This window comes from Megalobrama amblycephala, linkage group LG2 (assembly GCF_018812025.1).
Source record: "Megalobrama amblycephala isolate DHTTF-2021 linkage group LG2, ASM1881202v1, whole genome shotgun sequence".
Taxonomy (NCBI): domain Eukaryota; kingdom Metazoa; phylum Chordata; class Actinopteri; order Cypriniformes; family Xenocyprididae; genus Megalobrama; species Megalobrama amblycephala.
Genome location: NC_063045.1, coordinates 47,937,194 through 47,959,437, shown reverse-complemented (window position 1 = coordinate 47,959,437; position 22,244 = coordinate 47,937,194). Strand labels below are relative to the sequence as shown.

General features: G+C 35.8%; 1 protein-coding gene across 16 annotated transcripts in view; it reads right to left on the bottom strand.

Moving 5' to 3' along the window:
- nbeaa (neurobeachin a) overlaps window positions 1-22,244 on the bottom strand; it is a 162,906-nt gene that overhangs the window by 85,440 nt on the left and 55,222 nt on the right. For all 16 annotated transcript variants that reach the window (XM_048181554.1, XM_048181545.1, XM_048181549.1 and 13 more), the window contains exons 2-5: window positions 9,372-9,603; window positions 7,495-7,595; window positions 3,849-3,944; window positions 1,752-1,873 (exon numbers count right to left, since the gene is read on the bottom strand). In XM_048181554.1, coding sequence (XP_048037511.1) covers window positions 1,752-1,873; window positions 3,849-3,944; window positions 7,495-7,595; window positions 9,372-9,603 — 551 coding nt within the window. The remainder of the gene's footprint in view (window positions 1-1,751; window positions 1,874-3,848; window positions 3,945-7,494; window positions 7,596-9,371; window positions 9,604-22,244) is intronic.

Sequence of the window (22,244 nt, the reverse complement as noted above, 5' to 3'; positions counted from 1 at the left end):
GAATATATTCAAAGAGAAGTTAAAAAAAGGCAATATGAAACAATATTTCAACATTTTTAAAATAGCAACTTGCCCACTCCACAGGGTTTCTTTCAATATGAATCAGCAAAAACAAACTCTAATTATATTCACAACATTTTCCCTGCCTCAAACAACTACAGAATAATCTGATTTCAACACGTTTTCCAGAAAAAATTAATTGCACTTTTATAGTCAGATGTGAAAACTCATTGAAAATATGGAGGGAGGATGTCAGGCTTTATTCTTGGAGGGAAAACAAACATGGCTGACTGAGTCATTGGCAGCAGTGATTGCTGGGAGCGCTGGCTGCTGTCGATAAGGTGACTGGCTATCAGTCGGACCTCAAAGCGGTGCTGTTTCTCTCGCTCTGCGCCTACATAATGCTATGCTGAGCTCACCACGGTAACATAGAAACAGGAAACAGGATTACATGCTGATTTAAGCGAGGTCAGTGGCCCTCAGACTTCTGAAGTGGTAATCTATAACTTCAATGTCTTTTCCCTCAATACAGTGCAACCGCTGCTACCCCAGCGTGGAGGATATACATTATTTGCAGTTACAAATATTCAAAAAGACCACCTGGTGGTAACGCTGTTGCCACGGTGATGTTGTAGAACCATTCAAATTCTACATTATAGCCCGAGGTGCACTGCTAATGCTAGGAAAACTGGACAAGATGAGAACTGTGTTATAAAACATGCTAGAAATTAATGCAATAATTGCTGTAACTGTAAATATACACACACACATATATTATATATATATATATATATATATATATATATATATATATATATGTAAATTTCTTTTGAAGAACTGCTGCTACAGCCATATAGATTAATTAATTTTATTTATAAGCATTCGAGCATTATAAGTCATATTTATGTATACAGTAATTATTCAAGGCCAGTTTATTCAGTGTATTTAAGTCATACATTTAAAATATGTCTCTTTTCTGGGAATCAAACTCATGACCTTGGCTCTATTAGCGGCATGCTCTATTAGTTGAGCTACAGGAAATTATGTAAAATTAAATTACAACTGTATATTCAAACTCATTTTGCAGCCTTCGACAGAGTGCATCAACAGATCATCCTATCTGTTCTCTTGACACCAAGCATAATGGGAACTGCACTGTACTGTATGTTCTTTGGGGAATCGTAAAGGGGATTATGATTGTTTTTGTGCAACATGTTTTTGAGTAACATTAAAACCAGACTAAAGAATAAAATGCTACAGAAGTGTAGAATACGGGCCTTTGAACTGAGCACTGACATTAAAGTAAAGGTCAAAACTAACAAGGATCCTCAGGGCTACTCTGCAAGGCATCTTGCTGGTTTCCAAAAACAACCAGAGGTTCTTTAGTCATTCTCTTATGACATTTAGGAATTTTGTGAATTTCTCTAGTTTGCCCTCTGGTACGGCAGGCTTTTTTTGGAAACTAGAAAATAGGGCAGGGCTCATCACTCCTAAATTAGCAGTCTCTTCTTGTGGGCCAGCCCTGTAGAGACACTTACCACTTCAAACAGAAATGGTAATATAATATTTCATATGCACAGATCTCCCGTGTTTCTTCCACACTGAGAAGCTTGAGGCTCACAGGTGTTGGTCTAGGTCGCTTAGAGCTTCTGCAGTCCTGGCATTTACATTTTATTGACTGACGACTGGTCAGCATTAAGCCATACCAGTACCTCTGCTCTTCCTTAACGCGTCATACATATTATACTCACCAGTATAAGTATGGTTTATCCTTGTCTACATTGATATTATTGAGTGGGTCCATTCGGAACCAAGTGTTGAGAGTGAATCCGTTCTGGTAAGGCCACTTAGCAATGGGCGGCAAAGCAATGGCCTGCCGGGGGGGCAAAACACAAGGAAATTAGCAGCCGCATATTTGCACAATCACAAAAAGAATTAAAACAACATTTGCAGAACAATATGAAATATAATCAACAGACCATTTTGTATAAATTTACCTTGGTAAAGTGGTATTTAATAATCTGGGTTACAATTTGCTCTCTAATAACAGCATCTGTGGCATAGTGTCGATTACCACGGACAATATTTTCAGATAATTTTGTACGAAAACATGTACACACTTACAGTGTAAGTCTATGAGAAACCATAGGCAGAAATGTGAGGCTTGTATTTGTAACATGAATTATTCAATAAAAAATATTTTAAAATAATACAATTATTTAAAGCTGCAGTCCGTGATTTTTCCTCTTTGTCGCCATCTCTGTTTGAAACCTGCAATTGCAGTCATATGCGGAACAGTTATCTGTACGTGCGTTGTGCCTCAGCGCAGCTTGTCAGCGCGGATGAATCTAATGCTTGCTGTCAATCACCGCACCGGTGTGGATACTGTACATCAGAATCACAGATTCTACGTCTTGAAAGTATGATCAATATAAGAATTTTCACTGGAAAATATCATCTGAACAAGTAAGTAACTTGTCTGACACTTTTGTTCTGACCAACTGAGGAAAAAAGCATTAGGCCTACAATAAATCGCGCTGCCAATGATGATTAAAACTAACGATCGCTTAGCTCGGATCATGCCAAACCGTGCAAATTATTATTACTGTTATATTGTTCTCAAATTGTTAATGTTAACAACATCAGCATTGCGTGACTGAGTATTTAGTGTGTATTAGCGTTACCTGTAGATTTCAATTTCGGTAGTCACTCCACAGTCCAAAGTCTTTTGCTTTTTGGCTACAGGTAAATCTCCAGTTGTCACTGATGATTGTCATTTGGATCTTTCTGGATTACAATCCGCCATTAAAATGATAAGTTTAATTATTTCAGCTGCTGTGAGAACAGGCTATAAATGATCCACTACCAGCAGCATCCTCACATGATAAAACCGACTAGCCTGGATGGGACTCCTTCCTTTCTGTTTATGGACGTGACGTAATGACGCACAGACGAACTACTGCATGCTCGAATTTCCCGCGGAAATCCACCATGTCGCTCTTATTATAAAATATTATTACAAGCTTACCGTTGTGAATTGAGACAAGATAATTAGATAGTTTTGAACACTGGCTGGTTATGTACTTGCTCAAAAAATTATTTTGGATAATTTTTTAACCAAAGAAAGTTACGGACTGCAGCTTTAAAATGTACATAATTTAAATGTATAAATATATAATTTAAATGCACTACTCTTCAAAACATTGGGGTTGGTAAGATTTAAAATGTTTTTGTTTTTTTAAATTATCACCAAGGCTGCATTTATTTGATTAAAATACAGTAAAAACAGTAATACTGAAATGAAATATTATTACAATTTATTCCTGTGATGGCAAAACTGAATTTTCAGTCTTCAGTGTCAAATTATCCTACAGATTCTAATATGTTGATGATCAAAAACATTCTTCTTCTTCTTACAATGTTAAAAATGTTTTGGTTTTTTTTTGTTGTTTTTTTCAGGATTCTTAGAAAGTTCTTAGAAAGCCACACAATAGAAAGTTCAAAAGAACAGCATTTATTTAACATTTAAAAAATTTGGAACATTATAAATGTCTTTACTGTCACTTTTGATCAAATAACGCATCCTGGCTGAACAAAAATATTAATTTCTTTCAAAAAAAAAAAAAAACTTACTGACTTTTTTACAGTAGTGTATACATATAGTATAGTTTAGTCTCTGCAAATTAAGGAAAGTGAAGTGTAGGAAAAAAATGGTAGAATATTCCCTTTCAGTGTTGTTTCTGTTGTTGGTGTTCTATAATCATAACACACTAGTCTCATTTCAACACTTATAATGTCTAGAATGATTCTACAAAAGCTTTGCTGTAAAAGGTGTGGGAGAGTCTCACCGCCGCACTGCGTCCTGGGAAGTTGAAGAAGGTGTCAGGGCCGTGCCGCTGAGGCATCTGATTCAGCACTGATAGGAGCTTAATGGCATGTCTCGGCTAAGGGAAACGGGACACAAGAAGGAAGAAAACAATTAAGAGAGAACATTGTAATTAGTGAGAGAGAGGGATAAAAAAGGAAATTATAATGAAGACTTTAACAACAGAGGAATATATATATATATATGTTCATGAGAGCCAAAAATAAATAAATTAATAGTAACCATCATGAACGACCCAGCAAATCCACCACTCTACTTAAGCCAATCAATAGCTTGTCCATCAGCCTTAACCATGGCAGCACAGTTGAAATCAATACACAGGCAACCCCAAACAGATGTGTCCATGGAGAGGACTGGCGGACAGGAGATCGTTGGCTGGGCTTGTTGGAAGTCTCTAAAGGGAGCTGGCTAATGATCTGCACGTATCAGATTTTTAGGAAATTTTAAGAACATATTTTATTTCAATGGCTTCATGCCAATCTTTACTGCCATAAGTTATTAATCCATATAACAAGTAAAATTTATAGCAACCAAGCCAATGTCTTCTCCCTCAATACTGTGCAACCGCTGCCTCAACATGGAGAATATACAATATTTTCTTTTAAAAAATTTCAAAAAGTCCACCTGGTGATAACACCATTCGCACTGTGATGTTGTTGAACCATTCAAAATCTACATTATATCCTTGCTGTTGGGAGGAAACCTTGTATCTCCATATTTCGTCTTTTTTTTTTTTTTTCATGAATCATTACATTGGTCACCCTTTTTGTGGGTTTTGCACATATTCAACCAATTAAAAGTATTGTAAAGACCTTGTGACTAAACCTCATAACTTCACCGCCTCTATCATGAATGAAGTGCCACACATGTGGACCGTCTCTGCTTGTTTGCAATGCAAGGGTAAAGGCTAATGTTTTATGTAGTGTCGGAGAAGAGTGTCTCAGTCTATCATTTGTCATCAAGTCAAAGCCAATACTGTCTTAAATAGCCACTTCATCTTTTATAACATGAGATTTTGGCCAAATGACAGAAAAAAAACTGAGCACCCACATAGCAACAATAAACTTTATAACCAGTAAGTTGATGAAAATGCAATGAGTTGAGCTTAGGCCCTGTTTCCACCTGGTATTAAGATGTGTTTTGGTCGATCGGATCACAAGTAGATGAAGGAGACACATATCCGTTTACACCTGGGGCCGTATTCACAAAACATTTTATCTTACCACTAAGAGTTCTCCTAAATAGCAGTAAAAGTTCTTAGCTAAGAGTTTTCTCTTAAAACCTATTCACAAAGCTGCTGAGACAAACTTTTACTAAGGAATGGAGAGAAGTCTTAAGCTAAGAGAAAGGGCGGGGTTGACCTCGTTGCTATGGAGTAAACACACAGTGATTGGCTGATGGGGGAGGAGTCAGCGATTTAATCATAGGAATATTGTAGAATTAGGTGTCATGTTTCCATATTAAAATAAAGGTTTTAAAATACTAATGTTGCCCTATTAAAATAAATATTTTTGCCAAAATATGTTGCCATAGTCAAAATCAAATGTTGCCATAAAGGTTTTAAAATGTAGGCTAAGTTTCACTAATTAAACTAGTATATACAGATAATTGTCCACCTCTTGGATGTCTGCATCTCAAGAGAATGCAGAATTCAAGCGACAAATTATGTTTTATAAACAAAGTTTGGGAGAAACACATTCAAACAGTTTTTCTAATCAGCTCGAGAGGAGGAATATATACACAGACGAGAGCCGACTCGCCTATAGTTACTTCGACAGTTTTCTGCATCCCTCCGCCAACCCGCTCCTCGCTCTCGGCTGGGGATACGGGGAGAACTTTGGGTTTGGGCTAAATTCCAATCTCGGAGCCCTCGATCCCCTTGGACAGCACACCAAATACGCTTATTATATATTTTATTACTCTATTCAATCATTTGTAAGTGTGAACTCATGAAAACCATTGCCACAGGTAATCAGACAATATTTATTTATTTGTTAAAGTTTTTTTTTTTTTTGCCGTCTCATCTTAGATTCAGATCTATAAATCAAAATGTATTGCATTTATGAAGAAAAAGATCAGCAACTAAGGCTCTATCGCTATTGCCTCAATGGTGTACAGTGTCTTTGGGTGGATTAGGACTGTTTGTGATTTGGTCTTAGTGACTTAGGAGTCCTCTTGACTACTCCTAACGTTTCACAGGCTTAGGAGCTAGTTTTAGCGCTAAAATGCTTTGTGAAATACTCTTAGAGCAGAAATTTAGGACTCCTAAAATTAGAACTGACACGCCCATGATTTTTTAGAGTTTCTTTTAAATCGGCAAGTTAGGAGCTACTTTTAGCCTTAAGATGTTTTGTGAATACGGCCCCTGGTGTTTTAATCTGTCTCTTTTGTCCACTTTCAACCACTTCTATCCTGATTTCATAGAGGGGAGGGTATATGGGTGGGTAAATGTATGGGTTTTTTCAGATCTTTCGATCTAATGGACAAAATAAGATCGCACAATTTACATATGAATGCGCCCGGAGACGACGAAAATTATATGGAGAGTAGCAGCTTTTGTTTATGCTCTGACAGCCGCAAGACCACGTCGAACGCTGTGAGTGTGTGTTAGAAATTAGAAATAGTGAGAGAACATTGTGCTTGGCATGTTTTCCATCTTCAAACCAAACTTGGGTCTTCAGCCGACAAAGTTTAAATCCCGTCTGGCTAGTGCCCTTCCCATAATGTTTACATGTTAGGTCAAGTAGGCGAAGAGTAGGTGGTCTTTTGTGACTGATCAAACACATTCGACCACATGAGCGTCTACACTACGAAAGCTATCCGGGCGAATACGATTTCAACTACCTTTGGAAGTGGTTGAAAGTGGACAAGCACAAAACGTTTACACCTGTATTAAGCATCGTCCACTTATGATCCAATCGACCAAAACGCTTCTTAATACCAGGTGGAAACAGGGCCATATTTGCCTAAGATGTGGTTGTTCTAATGATGGACAAAACACATAAGTCCGACATTCTCTGCGCAAAAACCTTTTAACTCAATTTGAAGCCACGATATCAACATTGACAACAAAGCATTTAATTATTAAAAAAATACAGTGTTTTTTCCATTTCCTGAAAAGTAGCGGTTTTGGACATGGAAGGTTTCCGCCCAACAGAGGCGATATAATCAACCAGCGATTTTGCACAAATTTGACCTTGTTAAAGTTGTATTTAATACTCTAGGTTAAAAGCAATTTATGCTCTAATATCGTCTGGCGTAGTGTTGATTACCACAGATTAATCTAACATAACTCATCTCTTATTTTGTACGAAACAAACAAAAACATTTACACTCTTGAAGTGGAAGTCTATGGGACACCATAGGGAGATGTAGAGGACAGAAATACGAAACTTGTATTTGTAACAAGAATTATTCAGTTAAAAATAACGTTTAATGTTTTAAATGAAGTCTCACTATAGTCTCACTGTATTTATTTGATCAGAAATACAGTAAAAAATAATATTATACAGATTTTTGTTCATAACACTTTGTTTTGATGAAAAGGGAAAGCAACGGCATCCAGTTGGTGTAAAAGGGTCAAGAGTTTGTGGTGCAAGAAGACTCACCCACATGCCTCCGTCCCCCCTCAGCATGCTGAATAACAGCTTCAGCTCCTTCACTGTGATACTATAGCTGGCCAAAACCCCTAGCATGTCCACTAGGAGATCTGAGAAAGACAGAGAAAGAAGAGAACAAAATGACTCAGCATTATCGGTGCACAGAATTGCCGACTCATGAGGATGATGTCACTCGGGGCAAGAAGCCAATCGTTATCTTTCCGCTGGAACATTATCTACAGCATGTTCTCTTGAGGCTCCTTTAGTCATCGGATCGTGGCTCTCAAAGGCATGGAAACCCAAGTCTATTCATTCGCATATTGGCTGTAATGGCTCAGTGTCAAACTGTCTGCTGATGTAATTTGCAAAACATCTGCGTTATGAATTTAGAAGCTCTTTAAAACGCGAGACATGAAATAATCTAATTTCGAGAAAAATAACAACCCCTTAGCAGTCATGTTTGTCGTGCCGTAATATCATTGTAATTTGATTTTCAAAATAACCCAGTTACACGCCATTCACTCAAAGGCCACAAATTTGGTCAAAAATGGACAGAAGCTGGAAGCGTATGAGAACTAATAGTCTGATTAGCAGCGGTATTTTCTAACACGCAAATCTGTCTAAAGAACGGTAAGAGAGAAGCTTTCTCCCAAATGTGTTCACAGAGCCAATTTTACACATTACCCCTGCAATAAACGACGGCCATGGTCCACTGATCGTAATTACACAGAAATATTGGACACAGAATGCACAATGAGGGGTTTAGCGAGACAGTGAAACCTATTTTTCTAAAACGTAACAGAGCCAAATCATAGAGGATTGGAACATATGGACAAGCATGTGATACAACATAGATTATCACAGAAATTACTGATTCTTTTCTCTTCGGTGAATTGGATTTTCATTTGACTGAAGTATTTGAACTGAAGGCACTGGTGTAAACAATAGATATTTTCAGAACCAAAGTGCCTTGAAATTGAAAAAAGTGTGGGGTCTTTACACTGCTAAGAAGCACAGAAGAGGCATATTTACCGAAAAAGATGAGTTTACATAGACGTGACATGAACGGTATTAAACAGGAATAAGAACAGTGGAAAACAATACACTTAAAATCACTGCACACTTAAAAAAATAACTGTTGATTCTTTATTTCACACAGAACCAAAACCAAAAGCTGTTGTTGTTTTTTTTATTATGAATAATAACAATGCTATTATTATCAATAATAATAATGATAATACTACTACTAATAATGATGGTGATAATAATAATAACAATAATAATAATAATAATAATAATAATAATAATAAGTCACCAAAAGATGCTGCAATACTGCAAAATAATGTTTATTTTTATTATTATGATATAATAATTACAATATAATGACGATGGTAATTATTATTATATTACATAAATGTCTTATTATTATAATAATTATTATTATTAAATGATAATTATTATTTATAATAATCAATAATAATAATTATTATTGTTATTATTAGGCAAAATTTACAAACGACCAAAATCAAAAAAAGATGTTGCAATACTGCAAAATAATGTTTAATCTATTTATTATAATAGAATTATAATAGAATGATGATGAAAATTATTATATTATATAAATGCCATATTATTATTATTATTATTATTATGTTTATTTTAATTGTTATTATTATTATTAGCAATAGGAGTAGTATTAGTATCAATCATAATAATAATTATTATTAGGCATTTACTTTACAAATAACCTAATAATGTTTATAATATTACAAATATAACAGTTTATTTGAATGTAAAAGCCAGACAATGACTTTTGAAATTTCATGCCAGGTTTGGATCCTGCACTCTGCTGAGAGTGTCTCACTACTCTTTATTTTAGTGCTCACCTGCAATCATGTCGTCGACGGAGCTCATCTTCTGCAGCACCTGCTGGATGAGCCCCACCTCAGTGCTGGTCTGTAGGTTGCGAACGCTCTTCCGCAGGATAGCTGTGAACATGCTCCAGATCTCCGCCTGGCAGGTGACGTCACAGTGCTCCAGCAGCTCCACCATGCAGGCGATGCTTTCTGCATCCTGGATGATGAAGTTCATCTCCAGGTCAAACTCTCCACCCACCAGCTGAGAAAGAAAGAGAGAGAGAGATCCAGTGTTAGTCTCAAATGAAATTACTGAGGAAAATGTTCATCGACTAAATATTTATTTTCAATCAACCATAATGAAGATGAAAAATACACATCATGGTGATAATATTCCCCGCCATTGGTGCTATTTCGTATTTTCTGAAATAGTACAGCATCTCCGGATCCCAAAACAAGCAAAGAAAAAGATAAATCAGAAGGAGCGGATAGAAGTTGTTTACACACAAGTAAGCCAACAGCATATAAATCAAAACTGAACATTTGATATATACATATTTATTTTTTATGAAACTTGCATTCAAGAGTTGATAAAAACATAATGAAGCTAGAATATATATAGTATATATATATTTAAAGCAGAGCTCTGTTCTTTCTTTTGATATATTGACTGTTCAAATTTTCTTACAACAACATATTCTGGGGGCCATAAAAATTTTGTGAATATGATCAAAAATGCTGGCGCTGGCTGGCAACTTAAAACTAAAAAACTGGTGGGGAAAAGGTTAAAATATGGTAAAAATATACTGCTCACAAAAATATGAGAAAAAACTATTTAATTTAAAATGTTTAATGTCAGAGTACAATTGCCTAAAATCAATTAACACAATAATCACTAATTTTCATCAAAAGACAAGAACTACTAATTAAAAAAAAAAAAAAAAAAAACTACGAACTAAACATTAATGGATGGATGGATGGAAGTCAAGTTTATTTATATAGCCTTTTATACAATATAGATTGCTTCAAAAGCAGCTTTACAGTAATGGAAAGGAAAACCTACATCAGTGTTGCAAAATTTTTAAAATCGGAATCATTCAAATAATTTTAGTTATAATTACAACTTCAATTTTAACTATAAAGCAGCTCTACAGAAGACAATATAAAGTAGTGTCATTATTCATATACTTTAATTCAATTATTCAGTGATCTGATTTGACAGGTGTGGGTGAGATTGACATGTAGGACATGGACAGATGAGATGGAGCAATGTAATAATGAAATGAGAGAATAAATGAATTTGAACAGAAAAGGGAATTGGAGAGGTTGTGCAAGTGCAGTGGATGTGGGGGGGGGGGAGCAAAAGAAAAATAATACAGAGAGAATTATTAAAGGATCAGTTTTGAGGTTGCATCTGTAGAGAGCAGCACTCTCAGTCTGATAAACAGTGATTGCGATTTGAGAGGGTCATTTAATGCTGGGGTAGAAAGAACATAATGACCTCACACACACACACACACTTGCGTATGGAGAGGAGAGCAATGGACAAACCAATCAGAGATTGTTCCTGCTCTGCAGCAAACAATAATCAATGGCATCAGTCTTGGAGTTCAACAGGCATGAAATTGGCCAGCTCTTGGCCATGCAAACTCCAAACCTCCAAGTAAATAAGCAGGTGATTTGGAAAATAAAGGCTGAAATACCTGTAAATTACATTTTGGTGAGAAAGAGAGCGTAGAGAAGCCGAGGTGCAGAACTTCCTTAAGAGTGCGCTGGGATAACTATTGATTTTCACACTCACCCAATACAGCCAAATTGGGAATGCTCTGGAGCTTTAGAACATTCTGTAATTGGGCCGTCGATAACCTTAGCACATGTAATTTGTCCGTGCCGCTCACCTTGACCGAACAGTCACCTTGAGTATTTGTAATATCCATGTTAGGACATTAAACATGACTTTACAACCATTATCAAATAAGGTCTTGAATTTGATTCAGATCATTAGGATCACATTGTGAGATCCACTGCTGCTTTTATGTACTAAGTACTAGACCAGGGCTAGACATTGCCCTAAAACACTCAGCGTGGCACCTTGCTGTAACCAATGGGGCCACGCTTTCAGAGCAGCTGCACATTGAGACAGCAAAGAAAAAAGAGCTGAACGCAAAGCCCGAGCAAGCAACAGAGAGCACTCCAGCTCACCTGATCTGCTCACATTGCCAGAGACACTTCCGGGCTTGAATTGGCCTTACCAGTCATCTGCGAACCCATGTTTCCCATCCCTAGACGACATCGGATGAAGTTGTTCATCTTGTCAACGGAAGAAAAAACTCATATATTAGTCCAGGGGTGTCCAATTCTGCTTTTGGGGGGCCACTTTCCTGCATACTTTAGCTCCAACACACCTGCCTGGAAGTTTCTTGTGATCCAAAAGACCTTAAAGGGTTAGATCCCACCAAAAATAAAATTCTGTCATTAATTACTCACCCTCATGTTATTCAAAACCATTAAAGGAGCCCTAGATTCACAATTTTAATTTACCTTGGCATAGTTGAATAACAAGAGTTCAGTACATGGAAAAGACATACATTGAGTTTCAAACTCCATTGCTTTCTCTTTCTTATATAAATCTCATTTGTTTAAAAGACTTCCGGATAACACGCGGATCTCAACATAACACCGACTGTTACGTAACAGTCGGGGTGTACGCCCCAATATTTGCAAATGCCAGCCCATGATCCCAACATTATGAAAGGCATTAGAAAAGGGCAGAACGTCTGGATCTGCACAGGTGAATCAACAGACTAGGTAAGCAAGAACAACAGCGAAAATGGCAGATGGAGCAATAATAACTGACATGATCCATGATAGCATGATATTTTTAGTGATATTTGTAAATTGTCCATCTAAATGTTTCATTAGCATGTTGCTAATGTACTGTTAAATGTGGTTAAAGTTACCATCGTTTCTTACTGAATCTCACGGAGACAAGAGCCGTCGCTATTTTCATTTTTAAACACTTGCAGTCTGTATAATGCATAAACATAACTTCATTCTTTATAAATCTCTCCAACAGTGTAGCATTAGCCGTTAGCCACGGAGCACAGCCTCAAACTCATAGAGAATCAAATATAAACATCAAAATAAATACTTTACTCACATAATTCGAAGCATGCATACAGCATGCATGACGAACATCTTGTAAAGATCCATTTGAGGGTAATATTAGCTGTGTGAACTTTGTAAATGTGCTGTAATATAATCGAGAGCTCGTGTGGCAGGGAGCATGCGAATTAAAGGGGCGGCGCGCTGAAAAAAATCAGTGCATAGTTAATGATGCCCCAAAATAGGCAGTTAAAAAATGTATTTAAAAAAATCTATGGGGTATTTTGAGCTTAAACTTCACAGACACATTCAGGGGACACCTTAGACTTATATTACATCTTGTGAAAAAGCATTCTTGGACACCTTTAAAGGAACACTCCACTTTTTTTGAAAATAGGCTCATTTTCCAACTCCCCTAGAGTTAAACAGTTGAGATTTATCTCATCATATCATTGCGCCTGCTGCACCCATGGTACGGCAGCAAAGTTCCTTGATTATTACGCCGGAATGACAGTATAGTTCCTAGCCATATCAGCCTAGAAAATCGCAACTTTTCATTTTCCATCGGTCTTAGTACACGATGTAACTACAGAAGAGTCAAGTTTTAAATAGGAAAAATATCGAAACTCTTTGGTCATTCTTTTGAGCGAGATGCTAACGGTCTAATCAGATTCAATGAACTATGCTAAGCTATGCTAAAAGTGGTAACGCCAGACCCGGAGATCGGCTGAATGGATTCGAAAACGGTACAAACTCAACTGTTTAACTCTACGGGAGTTGGAAAATGAGCCATATTCAAAAAAAGTGGAGTGTTCCTTTAAGACTTTCATTCATCTTCGAAAAACAAATGAAGATATTTTAATGAAATCTGAGAGATTTCTGTCCCTCCGTTGACAGTTCACGCACTACCACTTCAAAAAGTTCATAAAGACATTGAAAAACACGATCACTCGATATGATGGACTGATTTAATTTAGGGTTTTATTCACATATAATCATTCATCAACGCACACATCAGTTATGATAAACGGAAGCATGCTTTCCTGACATGCGAGAACCTTTGAGGTTCATTCTCATGTTACGCAGCACATTTGAGCTTCCGCAAGAACCAATGAGGTTTGTTCTCACGCATCAAGCAAATACGGTTGAGTTTCTGGTTATGTTCACTGATGAATGTTTATATGCGAATAAAACAAAAGTTACATAGACTGTCACTGGAGGGACAGAAATTTCATTCAAAATATCTTCATTTGTGTTCCGAAGATGAGCCTGAAAGCCTGAAAGTACTCTGTGCAAGTATTTGAACACTTCTATCTATGCAAATTTGATTTCACGCATCACTGTGTTCCAAAATGTGTCAGAAAGCATTAATTGCATCGTATTCTCAGTGCTGGAAGGTCACTGTAGCCAGCATTATATAAAATTGTCTTCTATGCTAATTTTCCTCCTTTAGGTCAACTGCTGTTGTGATGGAAAAACAGTCTGATGAGAATCTTGCTGAGGAAGTAAGTTAACTTTAGTGATATTAAATAGGTCTCTAGCTGGTCAAATCTGGTCTGAACTTGTTAAGCTATCTTAAACTGGTCTGTTTTTTCCAGAAGGGTGAGACAAGATTATTTTGAAAGTGTTACCAAGGTATAGTCCCATTGAACTATTTACAATCCATACAGTGCAAACAAAAGGACAGCGGTGATGACAATCCTATTGATTTGTCATGGTTCATCACTCCCAGAGGCCTTTAGTGAATAGATGATTCATTACGAGACGTTTACTTGTCAATAATTGCCTTTGAAACCCAGAGAGACCAGGGGTTGTTTAGTGGACAACCAAAAACGCAATTAAGCTTTCACACAAATGGTTGGGATACAAAATGAACATGTGATCTTGCATGTGGAAATCCACAACGTTTAGAGACAATGCCAGTCCAATAAAGTCTTTATGAAAAAATAAAGCTGATATACACACACACTAAATTATTGTGAAATCGGTAGAATACTTCATACAAGGACGCAGTATAACAAGAATAGACTTGTTTACCTCCTACACACGACGCTTATGGGATAAAACAGACTTGCACAAACACAAAAAGACTAAGGATAATACTAGAGTTTCTTTGTGACCCATGAACACTGACAGTGGTGTCAAACACTATTTTTAAACAACAGCAGAATGCAGAAGCTGTAACAAAGATCAGACAGAGAACAGTACAGCCTCCAGCACATTAACTCACAATCTCCTCACCACTTCGGTCATGTTTTATTACAGTGGGAACAGACTTTATCTGTTTAAGTTAATCTTGGCAGATATGGCGGATGGGATCGGGAAACAATCCGAGCCAGATGCATTACACACCAGGCACCATTTCTGACCGATGTGTTGATTTTATCTGGAAAATTTAATTTTTAGAACATTTGCTCATCTGCAAGACATCGCCGAGGCGTTCCCTGTCTGATGTTAGAACGCCATTCAGCAGATGTTCTGAGACATATTTCTGCTTCCTTAAAATAGGTTTATTATATATTTGTACACTAAAATTATGCTGAAGTTGTGTAATTTCTAAGCCACTAGCATCAACAGATAAAATGGCAATAAGAAGAATATTAGATGTAAGAACAGATGTGGGGAAAAAACTTTAGTCTCTGCACATTGAACATCGAAAACCCAAAAAATAAAAAAGACAGAGCAACGTAACAGGTAAAATGGGGGAAATTAATGCCTGACTTACTATATAGTTGTTTCTGTATATTAACTCGGTCCCACTTTATATTAAGTGGCCTTAACTACTATGTACTTACATCAAAAATAAGTACAATGTACTTATTGGGTTAATATTGAATTGCAAAACACTTTTGCTGCTATTGAGGTGGGATACGGGTAAGGTTAGGGAAAGCTTTGGTGGTGTGGGTAGGTTTTAGGGTAGGGGTCAGGTGTAAGGGATGGGTCAACAGTGTAATTACAAATGTAATAACAGAAATTAATTACAGATGTAATTACATGCAGGTGTTTTTAAAATATAAGTACAATGTAAAAACATGTATGTACACAATAAGTGCGTTGTATCAAATGATTAATATAAATGTAAGTACATAGTAGCTAAGGCCACTTAATATAAAGTGGGACCATTAACTCTTTCCCCGCCACTGACAAGTTATCTTGTCTTTTATGAAAAAACGATTCCATTACGGTTTTCCATGTTTACACTTTAATACACTAGGGGGCGCTATCACACATCTTCTGGATGAGTACATTATCTCCAGATCAAAACACAAGCAAAGAAGCAGCAGAAACAAGCGATCTCATATGTAAGCAGATGTATATGAAAAATAACGCGATCATCAACAATAAACAGCATACAAATCAAAAACAGCCTAATGTTACCGAGTGAAATGTCGACCCAGGAAGTGGTTGGGACTGTGCAAGCTTTGGGGATGTTGATGGACTTGAATTACTCCATCTATGTTTTGATCATCGTACTAAATCTGATCCAGACGTAGTCTTTGACAAAAATGCAATTTTCTCAGCTTTTTGCTCAAAATGTTGCTTTTTATATGAAATTTACCCACATTCAAGTTTTGATTAAAAAAAAAAAAAAAAAAAAAGAACTGGCAACTTTATATTTATATATATATATATATATATATATATATATATATATATATATATATATATATATATATATATATATATAAAAAATAAAAAAAAACTTGGTTAAAGAGTTAAACAAAACACACACACACAGGTTTGTTTTGCTATCTTAGTGAGGACATTTCCATAGGTGTATTGGTTTTTATACTGTACAAACTGTACATTCTATCCCTCTACATTTAGTATGTTTTTAAAGCTATTTTATATATGAGGACTCATGAAATGTCCTCATATTTCGTGTTTACGTCGTAATACCAGTGTAATACCCATGTTATTATACAAATTTGTGTCCTCATAAATCACAAAAGCACAGACACACACACACATATTTAGAATACAGACATATATTCAGAAAGAATAAGGCACAATATGTTCTGCCAAACATGTGTTAACTGGGAATGCTAATTTCATCCTTCCCTTCAGAGAATAACAGCTGTAGCCATAAGCTATTGTATGGCATGCTAACTCACTGTCAGAGATTACACTCTGTGCAGCACTAAAGCAGTTAGCAACAAATTATTTTTCCACAGGGCCCCCTTCCTCTACTCCCACTCCAAATAATCAATTACATTCCAGACAGACAGTTGTGTTTGGAAGCGAGCTAATTCATCTCGAAACGAAACAAGCCACAAGCCCAATAATGAAAGGGGTAGAATCTGATTTGCAAAGGCTTTTCCAGTGCTGAAAAACAACTGTGGGCAAATGAAGCAAATCACAAGTGTTCTTGAGTGCTAAATTACACAACAGATAACACGATAAACATAGTAAACCGCATGTTAGCGACAGATGAACGTCGGTGCATTTGTTGATCGATTTTTCTTTAGGTGGGAGGTTTGAAGGGTGGCTTTTGGGGGAACATTTAATAGGGTACAGAATAAATTATTCAAAGAACAAAAAGCCCGAAAGTGAACTAATCTGCGCTTGCCCACACATTTATGCAAAGGCAGGGCTAGTTCACAAGCATTGATCCCCGCCATACAGAATCCATCAGCTGAAATTAGGCCAAAGCCTTAAGGTAGCAAGCTGCACGGGAAGAATTAATTCTCCTCATATTGAATTTCTCTTTTCCGTCGAGGATCCCAATTAGGACACGGGACAACACCTCCTCACAAGCCAATTTTTCGACATCTTCATTTTTCCTGGTGTATCTGAAGGAGATGAGACCATTTCAAATCACTGTATTAATTAGGTGCTCTGATTACATGCTGACGAATACAATGATTGAAGGGGCAACTGTGAGGGACTGAAAATTACTGATGGTACAATGCCTAACATATCAGGTTGCCTGGCAACCATCTATTCAACAATACACCATGAAGTCCAAGTCCATTTTCAGAACGTGAGTGCTATGCTAAACACAGGACATGACAGCAAGAAAGGAGAGCAGGTACTGATCAAGAACTGAAGAACACAGGCCTCACTATATCCTATTGTAGAACTGGAGAAATTGTCTGTAGGAGTTACGTGGGTCTGAAGCTACTGCTATAATGTTTTACCGTGACACTGGATATGACGCAAACACAGAGCAATCTGACAAGAGGGAGAGAGAGCGGGGAGAACATTTCTAAGATTTCTATACACAGAAGAAATATCGCTAACTTTAACATCTCTATACAAACAACACACAGCCTGTATGTTCTGTATGCTGCTGTTTCATGTACAAGCCTATTTGTTGTTCATTTTCAATCTGAAAAAGACCAAGATCTGTAACCCTGAACAAATCACCCAATTCCGATGTGTATTTTGTGGATAAGCCAATCACGGGATGGATTGTGGCAAGTGTAAAAAATAAATTAATCATTTTATTCAGCAAGGACACATTTGTGGAAAACATGAGTAAAGACATCTGTAATTTTATAAAAGTGTTCTATTTCAAATAAATGCTGTTCTGTTGAATTTTCTATCATCAAAGAATCCTGAAAAAAAGATTGCCAGTTTCCACAAAAATATTAAGCAGCACAACTTTTTTCAACATTGATTTTATATATATATATATATATATATATATATATATATATATATATATATATATATATATATATACACACATACAGTACAGTCCAAAAGTTTGGAACCACTAAGATTTTTAATGTTTTTAAAAGAAGTTTAGTCTGCTCACCAAGGCTACATTTATTTAATTAAAAATACAGTAAAAACAGTAATATTGTGAAATATTATTACAATTTAAAATAACTGTTTTCTATTTGAATATATTTCACAAAGTAATTTATTCCTGTGATGGCAAAGCTGAATTTTCAGCATCATTACTCCAGTCTTCAGTGTCACATGATCCTTCAGAAATCATTCTAATATGCTGATCTGCTGCTCAAGAAACATTTAATGTGTACAATTGTACAAAATATTTGTGTACAATATTTTTTTTCAGGATTATTTGATGAATAGAAAGTTCAAAAGAACAGTGTTTATCTGAAATCTAATCTTTTGTAACATTATAAATGTCTTTACTGCCACTTTTGATTGATTGAATGCATCCTTGCTGAATAAAAGTATTCATTTCTTTAATTTCTTTTCAAAAAAATAAAAATACAAATTCTTACTGACCCCAAACTTTTGAACGGTAGTGTATAATGCTACAGAAGCTTTGTATTTCAGATAAATGCTGTTCTTTTGAACTTTCTATTCATCAAGGAATCCTGAAAAAAAAGTACACAACTGTTTTCAACATTGAAAATAATCATAAATGTTTATTGAGCAGCAAATCAGCATATTAGAATGATTTCTGAAGGATCATGTGACACTGAAGACTGGAGTAACGATGCTGAAAATTCAGCTTTGCATCACAGGAATAAATTACTTTGTCAAATATATTTAAATAGTACACAGTTATTTTAAATTGTAATAATATTTCACAATATTACTGTTTTTTACTGTATATTTAATTAAATAAATATAGCCTTGGTGAGCAGACGAAACTTCTTTTAAAAACATTAAAAATCTTAGTGGTTCCAAACTTTTGGACTGTACTATATATATAAAAATTCAGCAAATATGCTAATTATAGACCCTTTTCACATTTCCAGGTTTCTCCGAAGCAGAAGTCGTCATAGTTGGGTAAAATCCTATAGTGGTGAATGAGAGAATACATTAAATAAATAGCAAAAAAACAAAACAAACCAAAAAAACCCTATACAGTAGTGTTTTCACAACTTTCAAAAAGAGGAAAAAAACAGAAAGCGATTGATAACGGCAGTCAGAAGAGAGAAAGATGTCATTTTTACCTTCACTCCCATAGCTGCTGTATTAGAAACACCCTCACAGCAGCGTTAACTAGTTTTTTTGTTATAATACTAAGTATAGTGATATAAATGTACATATGTTTTTTTAAAAATGAAAATATAAAAAACTTTGCAGGATTTACGATATTGACGACCGTTAAAACACGTCATCACAGTCTGTGAAAAGGGTCTATTAGAATGATTTCTGAAGGATCATGTGACACTTAATTAGGGCTGGACGGTTAATCAAAAAGTAATTGAAACCGAAATTCAGAACCTCTAAACGACGTAATTTTCCCATGACGGTTATTTCGTTTTTTTTAATCCTGTTAACACCTCCCACTTAAAAACATACTAGTAAGCTAGTTATTTTAACTTATAAAGTTTTAAAAATGGATATGTTTCTTAGAAAAACACATTGCTTTGCTTCAGAAGAAGGCCTTTATTAACTCCCCTGGAGTCGTTTAGATTATTTTTATGATGATGGATGTATTTTTTTTGGGCTTCAAAGTCAGCATATTTTTAAATATAGCTCCGATTGTGATCGTCTGAAAGAATATAGTCATATACACCTAGGATGGCTTGAGGGTGAGTAAATCATGGGATAATTTTTATTTTTGGGTGAACTATTCCTTTAAACTCAAAAGGATCAAAAAAAAATTAACAATTATTAATTTAATAATATTTATATAATTAATTAAACATCCACAAAATAGGAATAAAGTGGTTTGATTAGGCCATCTTAGTTGGTAGAGGACTAGTAATCTATAATCCTGTTTTTCTAATCACACACCATGTATACAGGAATGTAATTTATAGTGTGATGGTACCCTAAGAAGAGGTGGAATAGCAGGAGACTCTCATCTGCCATATAACTTTCATCATTCCTCCATATACAAATACTTCTTTATACACTCACTGGCCACTTCTGCTCACACCCAGTACAACACAACCGCTGCAATTAGCACTGCGGTCTGTGCAAGAAAGGCATAAACTGCCTGAGGTTCTGGCAGGGACAGCCTCACTTCACAGTTGGTCAGGCTGTTAAGCACACTCTGCTTTCCCAGGACAGTGAATGATGTTCCCTCAAGTGCATAAGGCAAGCCTCACTATTACAATAGCTCAAAAATAAAGACAAATTTCATCACATCACTCAACCCAGTCAGATTTACATCGGAGGGATCCAAGCCATATTTAGGCACTCAAAATATACAGTATTGAGCAAGCATTCATTTATCAACCAAATCCTAATATTTACATGATTAAATATTCAATTTTTGTAGCTGAACATCTTTAAATGCAGCAGTAATTAAGAATTTTTGACAAGAAAAAAATGGAACTGCAAGTTATGTAAATGTATTGCATCCTGATGACTCCTGGAGTTTAATTTACCGCCGTCCTCAGAAAAGATACTTCATCTGGTGCAAAGGAAAGAAGGTGTGAGGAAACCTGTTCCAATAGACCACTGAGCAAGTAATTATGCACTTGCTAGCCTAGCAATCCTCTCACAAAGACCTGAGCCAAAAGAGGCGAAGGCGGCAATTGGCACGGGTTTCTCAGGGTTTTGGCAGTTCTGCGTCGGCGTAGTCGCTGGAACGCTGCAGTCTCCTGCCGTTAGATTGAGCAAGGACGGGGATTCTGTGACCTTACTGAGAAAACACTACCTCTGTCATTCGCTTAGGGCATTTCTGAATTTACTCAGCAGCTGATGTTTTTATTGTTATTTTAGTATTACTGGGATACTATTATACTTTTTATTTTTGAATGTTCTGTTGTCATTAGTTCATGTTCATGTCTTTCTTTCTTCAGTTGAAAAGAAATTAAGGTTTTGATGAAAACATTCCAGGATTTTTGTCCTTATAGTGGACTTCAATGGAGCCCAAACAGTTGAAGTCAAAATTAGTTTCAGTGCAGCTTCAAAGCATTCTACATGATCCCAGACAAGGAATAAGAGTCTTATCTAGAGAAACCATCACTCATTTTCTAAAAAAAAAAAAAAAAAAAAATCATACGTTTTAACCATAAATGCTCATCTTGAACTAGCTCTCTTCTTCTTCTCTATTTGAATTTCAGCAGTGTAGACACTTTTACTGCCCTCCACAGGTCAAAGTTTGAACTAAATTGTCATATACAATATGCTAGTGCAAGTATATAACAATTAGTTCAAACTTTGAACTGTGGAGGGCAGTACTACACTTAGCAGCGTCTACACTGCCGGAATTCAAATAGAGAAGAAGAAGAAGAAGAAGAAGAAGAAGAAGAAGAAGAAGAAGAAGAAGAAGAAGAAGAAGAAGAAGAAGAAGAAGAAGAAGAAGAAGAAGAAGAAGAAGAAGAAGAAGAAGAAGAAGAAGAAGAAGAGAGCTAGTTCCAGATGAGCATTTATTGTTAAAACGTATATAATTTTTTTTTTTTTTTTTTAAGAAAATGAGCAATGGTTTCTCTGGATAAGACCCTTATTCGTCGTCTGGGATCGGGTAGAACGCTTTGAAGCTGCACTGAAACTAATTTTGACCTTCAACCATTTGGAGGCCATTGAAGTCCATTATATGGAGAAAAATCCTGGAATGTTTTCATCAAAAACCTTCATTTCTTTTCGACTGAAGAAAGAAGGACATGAACATCTTGTATGACATGGGGGGGTGAGTAAATTATCAGGAAATTTTAGTTTGAACTAATCCTTTAATTGTAATTAATGTTTTAGTAATTTTGTTGTGTTTTTGTCATTTTAAAAAAAAAATTTATTTATTTTTATTTCAGTTTTAGTTATTTTAGTACATCAAATTAAACTAAATGAAAATGAGAAATGTTGCCTTGGCAACTAGCTAAAATAAAAAAATATATATTTATTTTAGTTTATTTTATTTCAATTAACGTAAGTTTTTGTGTGGTTTTAGTGTTAGTTAACTATAATATCCCT